The sequence below is a fragment of the Leguminivora glycinivorella genome, chromosome 10 (assembly GCF_023078275.1).
Source record: "Leguminivora glycinivorella isolate SPB_JAAS2020 chromosome 10, LegGlyc_1.1, whole genome shotgun sequence".
Lineage (NCBI taxonomy): Eukaryota > Metazoa > Arthropoda > Insecta > Lepidoptera > Tortricidae > Leguminivora > Leguminivora glycinivorella.
Window position 1 is genome coordinate 9,963,238 of NC_062980.1, and position 9,075 is coordinate 9,972,312.

At 38.9% G+C, this 9,075-nt stretch overlaps 2 protein-coding genes across 2 annotated transcripts; both read right to left on the bottom strand.

The window, feature by feature from the left end:
- Positions 1 to 4,360: 4,360 nt before the first annotated feature.
- Positions 4,361 to 5,314, bottom strand: LOC125230362 (craniofacial development protein 2-like). Its single transcript, XM_048135499.1, has one exon. The coding sequence runs from the start codon at positions 5,312 to 5,314 to the stop codon at positions 4,361 to 4,363; it is 954 nt and encodes a 317-aa protein (XP_047991456.1).
- A 147-nt stretch (positions 5,315 to 5,461) lies between these two features.
- Positions 5,462 to 6,316, bottom strand: LOC125230363. The gene has a single exon (XM_048135500.1). It carries the CDS (start codon positions 6,314 to 6,316, stop codon positions 5,462 to 5,464), a length of 855 nt encoding a protein of 284 aa, XP_047991457.1.
- Positions 6,317 to 9,075: the final 2,759 nt, after the last annotated feature.

The window sequence follows — 9,075 nt, forward strand, 5'->3', positions numbered from 1 at the left end:
CCCTACAGAATGCTCCGTCACCGGAGACCCCCCAGACTTGAATACTTGGAACCGATTTGAGTACGTAGGTAAACGTTGTAAACAATCAATCGTATCATTTCGAAATTCGAAGGGAATGGATAGGTTCAATTTATTATATGGTGAATTATAGTGTAATGTAACAAAATATAGCAGGGAACCGGTTAAGGGCATTAGTATTTTGTTACGATTAGGAAACGTGTGGAAGATACGTCTTCGACGCGAAAGTTCGACCTTAGTAGGGTCACAGAGGATCGAGTATCAGAGTTACTGTCAAAGTAAAATGTGTAATCACAGTGCATAGACTGCTATCTCTCGACACAAGCTTAAAACTTTTGAACCTCAGTTTTGACAATTTGGCCCATATTGTTAGCTTGATAATATGTGTTAAAATGTCAAATATTAATATTAGCGCTATCTAGCCGAGCGTTCCCCAAAGGTGTAACGCCATCTAGGCCACCGTACCTTTTTCTCTAGGGCTTTGAGGTACGTTTTTTTCTTAGACTTTGTCCGTCTATACGGAGTTACATATGTCTTTGGTAGGGTCGACTGACTTGGACGACTACAAACTTATTCGTTTTTAAACAAGTTTTATTATAGTTTTCCTAATTTGAACACGATACCGAATAAAATTAAACACATCCGAATTATTTTTGTTAGGTACACCTTGTTAAATACCTTTAGATACACCTAATCCACGTACCCATCAAGCCTATAGCGGACTTAGAAGGTAAACCCTTGCTTAACATAACTGCATCACACGACTCTTATAAGGTAAGTACTTGGTAGTCCATACGTACTGAATGGGCAGATGTCCATTATCTTGTTCCAATCTGTATTTGCATCTCACATTTTGCGTAATAAGAGAGTGAGACGTAATACACAAAAGATTTTGGACAGGCCGAATACCACCCTAGAAACCAACGTTCGCTGTCCTCACCTAATAACGCAGCTCCAAGAACCTTGTAACTGTAATTGCAGCCATATAAAAGTGAAGCTAGGTAATTTCCCTTACATTCTAACTGTATGTTCTAGCTCCAACGATACAGTTAGTCGAGGTCCGAGGATCAATAATTAGACCAATAAGGCATCTTTGACGTTAGATCACTTAAAAACAAGCTGAATTAGACTATGTCTAGGTACTTAGTACGCTATGGCATATAACGAAACGTATCCTTACTAAAATAAAGAGGATAAACTAAATTGAACATGGTATAATAGGAAACCAATAAATTCGTTTCTCTCCTTCGTAGTTCTCAGTATTTCAGTAACAATAGGTAAACCTACAAACACACATTAACAAAGTACAGACTAATTATCCGAATTATATACAAAGTCGAATTTCGTTTTTAATAAATACCTACCTATGCTGATTACAGCGTAAACAGTCAGCTGCAATTCCTAAGCGCTAATCGCATAGACGTTCTTCTACACGTGGAACCAGATATGTCTGCATGACTGTACACTCGTCTTTTATATTTAATTGCAATATTCATGACTTCAATTAGCCATAAAGCAACGTTCATTAATCTCACGGAAATTCTGTATAATACAGCAATTAAATAAGTTAACTATTATATGACTTCCCGCTGTTTAAGCATCGTGTGCGATCAAAATATAACTAAACCGATTTCACCTTAATCAGGGGTGGCTCACTCCGCGATCCTTTCGCCGCGCTACAAGTACATGCCGGCGGCCGCGAGTCCGCGGCCCATTCACTGGCGACGACCTTCGCGCGGCGCAATAGAATTCAATGTCGTCTGCACGCGTGCGGTCCGTTTGTTAATGTAGGTAAGAATTTAGAATGGCGGCGTTTTGTGAACATCAAAGGAGTGAGCCTTCTGTACTTGTACTATTATATATTCTGTGCCTTAATACCTACAAGAACATAAGGCTCAAAAAATAAACATATTTTGATGTAGACTATCCTGCAGTCAATGCACCATTGAAATTTATCGTATCCCGCAAATCTACCGCCTCCCAGGTTAGGTTCATCGACCTAGGACCCGCGTCAGGTCTAGGTCCTAGTCTTAGGCTGGTTCAGTATGGCTAAAAGCGAACCCGGATGCCACAGTATGCTAAATATCAAACAGGTCTGCTATTGTAATGTGGCGTGTCGCAATCGCAATGTATGCTTACGCATTAGCATGTGACCTTTGACTTTGGTTTTGTAATAACGGACTGTGTATCTATTTACACAATTGAAATATAAATACACTCAAACTTATTTAGTAACTACGCTTAATACTCTAAAATAAATATCAACAGACCGAATTAGGTATTAAATTTTACTAAAAACACATTACTAATAAAATTGGCCATAATAAATAAATAAAATAAAATAAAAATAAAAAAGCCTTTTATTTCTTGCATTCTTACGTCAATAATTCTTAAAGATTTGATTATATTAATTTCATTTAAATTCGGTCTATTATAATTATAATTACTAATTTATTACAAATAATTAATTATGTCAAATATAGTTCCATACGTCATTTGTTTGCAAGAACCCCTTCTCGGGTGAAGGCCTCCTCCAGAGTAAGCCAGTTGGATCTGTCTTGGGCTTTTTGTATCCAGTTTTTTCCTGCCACCTTAACTATCTCGTCCGACCATCGCGTGTATGGTTTTCCGCTAGCACGTTTTCCTTGCGGTCCTGGCCATATGGTTATTTGTTTCGCCCATCTGTTCGACTTCATCCTGGCGACATGGCCTGCCCATCTCCATTTTTGCTTTTTTGCGTACTGTAGCGCGTCTATCACCTTGGTTTTAGATCGGATAATGCTGTGATTGATTTTTTGGATTTTTCTAATATTAGTAATACTTCTCTCCATACTTCTTTGGCATGTCGTTATTTTTGTTTTAATATTTTTGGTAAATTTCCAAGTTTGCGCTGCGTATGTGAGGGATGGTAGTAAGCATGAATCCATGATTTTCTTTTTGAATTTAATAGGCATTGACGTGCTCTTGAGAACTTCTTTTTGGCTCCAGAATTTGTTCCAGGTGATCTTGATTCTCCTGTCGACTTCGTGTTCAATATTTTTCATGTCAAAGGATATTTGTTTTCCGAGATATATGTAGTCTTTAACGTACTCCATTTTTGTATCATCGATATACAGTGGTTTTTCCGTACTATTAGTCATTAATTTTGATTTGCTGAGATTTATTTCTAGCCCTGTCTCTCTACTAGCAGCCTGTAGAGTGTGTATCATATATTCCAGGTCCGTAAAACGTTCTGAGAGCAGGACGATGTCGTCGGCAAACCTTAGGTGATTTAGGTATTTACCGTTAACTGGCAGCCCTCGGCCAGACCAATTCAGCTTGCTAATAATCGCCTCTAGTACTGCTATAAAAATCTTCGGTGACATTGGATCGCCCTGCCTCACGCCTCGTTCTATTTTTATTGGCGGGCCGATACTTTCCAGTTGGACTCTACTTGTGGTATGTTTATAGAGTTGTTTTAAGACTTCTATGTACTGGAGCTCTACTTGTTGTTCTTTTAATGCCTCCCATATTGACAAGTGAGATAAAGTGTCAAAAGCTTTTTGATAGTCTATGAAGGCAATGTAGAGTGGCCTCCGGAACTCCTGGTATTTTTCAATTATGAGCTCTACTGTATGCACATGATCTATTGTTGCGAAACCGCTCCTGAAGCCTGCCTGTTCAGCTGGTTGGTGGTTTTCTAAAGTGTTACTTATTCTTCTTTCTATAATTGATGAAAACAGTTTGTAGAGACTTGGCAGTAAACTAATAGGCCGATAGTTTGCAATGTCGTGTGGGTCGCCTTTTTTATAAAGAAGAATAATATTGGATTCCGACCACTGTTTTGGTGTTACTGTTGTGTTAAGTATTAAGTTGAATAGGTGTGCCAGTGGGTGGGCAAGAGATGTAGAGCCGTATTTCAGTGCCTCGTTGCTTATTTTATCTGGGCCTGGGCTTTTCTGTAGCTTCAGTTTCTTTATTTGCTGCATGACCTCTATTTCATCAATTGCTCTGACTTTATTAGTATTAAATCTTCCCTCTTGTAGCTGATGACCGTGGCAGGGTGGCGTTTTTCCTTGATAGAGTGTTTTGTAAAAGTTTGTTGCTGTAGTTAAAATGTCGCATCTTTCATGTGATGTTTTGTCTAATTTTTTAACGCCTTCTATCCAGGTTTTGTGAGTTTTTAATTCTTTATATGCTCTTTTTAAGCTTCCGGATGAATTAAGGTGCTTTTTAAATACTTCTTGTCTATGGATTTTGTAGTCATTTTTTATACATTTGCTGACTAATTTGTATAGAGCACTGAGCTCTTTTTTCATTAATAATGTTTTAGGTTTTGTGTGTTGAAGCTCATGTCGTCGTTTTATAATGTAATAATGGTTGTGCTTTGCGGATCGTGTCTTCTAGCCTGTTGCGCTTTTTCTAGACTTTGGGTGATGGCGTGTATAATCTTGTCATGGTAACTTTGTACTGTGGTATTATCGTCGTAGTCTAGGTCTTTCTTAAAACTTGAGATGGTATCTGTGTATGTTTTGATTTCATTTTCGGTTTTTAATAAACTTTTTGGTAATTTGTTGTAGTTGACTCTACTTTTTCTGTTGCATTGTAGATTGATTATGCCTCGTACTGGTCTGTGGTCTGATGGGTAAATGGTGTTAATAACTTCAATGTTTTGAAACCAGTTTGGATGGTTCGATAGGATGTAATCAATTTCATTTTTAGTGTCTCCATCAGGTGACCGCCAGGTCCAGCGTCGGTTATTTCTTTTCTTAAAGAATGTGTTGAGTATTGATAACTTATTTTCGTATGCAAATTGAATTAGTGTCTCGCCTCTGACGTTTCTTGTACCATATCCATGACACTTTGTTACCAAATATTCTTCAGGTTTAGGTTGCCCAATTTTTGCATTGAAATCGCCAATAATGATTATGTGTTTCCCAGCGAGCTCAAGCGCCCCCTTGAGTGCATCGTAGAACAATGTTATATCGCTGTCATCTGCCGATGAGGTTGGAGCGTAGACTTGAATTATATCAATTTGGAGGTTGCCAATGTTCAGGGTTAGAAGAGCTATACGTTCATTTAGTCCTATAAAGCGGTGTATGTTATTTTTATATTGTTTTTTCACAATAAAGCCGACGCCATGCTTCCCAGGTGTGGTACCCATCGTGCAGAGTATAAACTGTTCATATTCCTCAATCACGCAACCAAGTCGCCTGACCTCGCAGATGCCCATGACATCAAAGTGTATATTTTTCACTGCTTCCCATAGTTCTAACAATTTTTCATGTGTTGATAGCGTCCTTACATTGAACGTCATGATGTAAAGTTTGGTAGAGTCGTCCTTACTATTTTTCTCTGGAGGGTTTTGGTCATAATCTCCCTCGGTGACCAGCCGGCGTGGGAGATGTTGATTGGTTTGTTTCTTTGTTGCTTTTTTCAGTGCATGAGAAGGGGTTGCTAATTGCTATTTGTTCGACAAGTCTTGTGGCGATGTAGGTGGGGGCTGAACAGGACTGAAAAAGTTTAATATGCCTGGTTTCACCACTCCCTCCCCCGTGCCCGAAGCTCTATGTTTAGGTTTATCCTTGTAGCAGTCTGCAGTGTCGGCATGAGAAGTGACTGGTAGAGTTTTATTCTTCTTGCTTATTTGTTCTGTCCCCGCTGCGTTATTTGAGGAGCGGGTTGGTGGAGATAGTGACAAGTTCCTCTTGTTGTTTGTTCTAGACCCTTTGTTGGTTTTTAATATAACTAATTTATCATACTTGATTATGACTTTATTTCCTTTGTCTCTTTCTGCTTGCGCTTGAACTTGTAGCTCTTTCCTGATTTTTAGGACTTGTTGAGGGTAGTCTTCCTTGATGTAATATTGTGAATCTGCTAGTTTCTTCTTCTGTTTTAATATAAGAATTTTTGTATGGAGTGTTGTAAAAGTCACAATTATGGGTCTGATCTTCTCGGTCCGTTTACCTACTCGCCTGATTGATTGTATGTCGCTATAGCTTAGCTCCAAAGCAAAGTATTGTTTTAGAAAACAGATAATTTTTGTTTCTAATTCTTCGTATGAATTTTCGTTGTCTTCTATGCCAAAAAACACAAGATTTCGTTGTCTTGATTGCTTTTCAAGAAAGTATAAGCGATTTTCTTGATTGTCGACTCGTTCTTTTAAATTGTCATATTTTTCTTGTAATATGTGAAATTTTTCATCTAATGTCTTCTGTATATTCTCGGTCACACTCTCTGTATTTGATTTAATGCTAGATTCGAGGTCCATTTGCAGTGTATTTAATCGTCTTATTATTTCTTCCATTTTGGACTCCATGTTGACTCCAAAATTGGCCATACAACGCATTAACAGGAAACCCTATGCTAGCGCCATCTGTAAAATACATCGACCGGCCAACCATTGATCAAATGATTAACTATTCCATAGGTAGTAATGGATAATGGATTCTAGAGCAGTGCAGATATTGGTACACAATATTTCATAATGCAGCGGTAATTAGTGTACAGATTCAACACACCTACCTAATTACGTATTTACGTAATTCATGATTTCATGACCAGGTTCTGCCTACTGCCTACCATAAGGCCTACTCAGATGCCCCGTACGCCACAGCAACGGTACGCCAAAAATCGGGAGAATTCCGTCAACCACACACTTACTGGCAAGTGACAACCCTATCCTCATCCTCAATATATTTTATCATTGATGCTCAATATTTCAGAATGCAACATGCAAAAAAGCGCTGGCGTGGTGGCCTAGCGGTAAGAGCATGCGACTTTCGATCTGGAGGTCGCGGGTTCGAATCCCGGCTCATACCAATGAGTTTTTCGGAACTTATATGTGCGAAATGTTTGATATTTGCCAGTCGCTTTTCGGTGAAGGAAAACATCGTGAAGAAACTGGACTTATTCCAATACGGCCCTTCGGGTTGGAAGGTCAGATGGCAGTGGCTTTCGTAAAACTAGTGCCTACGCCAAATCTTGGGATTAGTTGTCAAAGCAGACCCCAAGCTCCCATGAGCCGTGGCAAATGCCGGGATAACGCAAGGAGGATGAGGATGATTTCACAATGCAACAGCATGCATTAATGTGCAGAGTGAGCAATAATGACAGTAATTCAGCATGCATGCACTGCATCACATGCGTCGCCATGCTCCCATTGGTTGACTATTCTTAGGAGTCCAGATTTCAGACCAAACAGTATAACGTGACGTAATATTGTCATCAGCAGTAGCAGTTGGTTGGGTTGAGAGAAGAAAACGCCGTCTGTAGATAGGGGTCATCCATAAATTACGTCACACGAATTTCATGATTTTTTGGCACCTCCCCCGTCCTTGCCAAAGCTGGTCACATTTTTGTGAGACAACAAATTTTATATTTACAGATATAGTTGTATATATTTACTTAATTTATGGATGATCCCATAGATGTATGTTTCGTAAGAGCCGAATTTCTTTTTCACGATTTCAGGACTAAGTTGGTCGGTTATCAACATTTTAACGTTTAAAAAATAACGGAGCACTTAGCAGGGCCGGGCTCACCCTTACGGCTCAGCCACGACATTGGCCTAAGCGCGACAGCGGTGAGCGGCGGCCATACATTGGAGCGAGACACAGCGATGGGACTTTTCATTCACACGTATGGCTGCCGCTCACCGCTGTCGCGCTTAGACCAATGTCGTGGCTGAGCCGTTAGGGCCTCAAGGGCTAGGCAAAGGAACCTAGGCAACCTGACTATGGTTTGGAGATGGGCCTGATTCATGCCGTGCCCCGTTTCATATAAATAACCCACCCGGCTAGTTCTTATCTATCTGACGACTTTCTCACGTCTCGTCAGAATTCAACACTCAACAATGTTCGGAGACACTTAAGAGATTTCCATAAACACGACATTAAAGTACTGCCCGCGCTCCATATAATGACCAACTCCAACTTGATTCTCTGTATTTAATAACGTTACATAGCATTTTAATAGCACCGCACTAATTTCACATGCACGACTAAAAAGTAACAAGAATTTAAATTACTTATGCAGTAACAAAAACATGTTAAAGTAATTTAAGTTCGCATAAATTTCTCCATTTAAAAAGAGGACTAAGGCTGTCCTAGCCGCTTTCTTCGCAAGTTTTGACGCCTCCACATTGCCCAACAAAGACAATGTAATAATTGTGACTGTCCATCTGCATACTAAATTAAGTCCAACTCGTTGTCATTGTTGTGAGACACTGAAGTAGGTAGTATGTTGGAAGTCTATAGATACGTAACATAATTTTGCTATAAATGCGCATAAACCCGTATTAGGTATCGTGTTTCAGACAGCAATCGCTAAGACGCCATTTCATCAGAACGTTTCCGCCATAAACAAGGTGCTCGCGAGGAATCCGCATAACTTTATCCACGCGTTTCTGAGGCCAAAAGAAAGAAAAAAATGTTATATGAATTTGAAAATTTTTCGCCAGAAAACATTTTTTGCTTTTTTTACTTTTTTAGACGTATTTTCAAATGAAAAGTAAATTTTATTTATAAAGTTGACAGTTAAAATGAGTTTCTTAATTATTTTTTTTTAAGCTTAACCATTTTTTTTTAAGTTGTTCTTGTCACATGTTGACATCTATCAATGACGACTGTGAGACTAACTCTATACCCCATAATTGCGCATCAGCGCCGTTAGAAGGCCTTTTTCAACCTACTATGTTACAATACGGAAATGTTTTTTTAATTGGCAATAACTCTGAAACTAGGCGAAATCTGGAAAAGAAGTAGAAAAGTTTAATAATTATGACATTTTAGTCTTAAAATGTGACCAACAATACGCTGTTAAAGTTATGCGGGTTCCTCGCGAGCACCTTGTATCTTATACTTTTAAACGAGCAATTCTTGTATATTTATTTATTTATTTATTTATTTATTTATATATATATTTATTTACACTGACGATCTCGGAAACCGCTCTAACGATTTCGCAGAAATTTGTTATGTGGGGGTTTTTGGGGGTGAAAAATCGGTCTAACTTATCCTTAGGTCACGGAAAACGCGAATTTTCGAGTTTTCATGCGTTTTTCTTCGCGCGCCATCT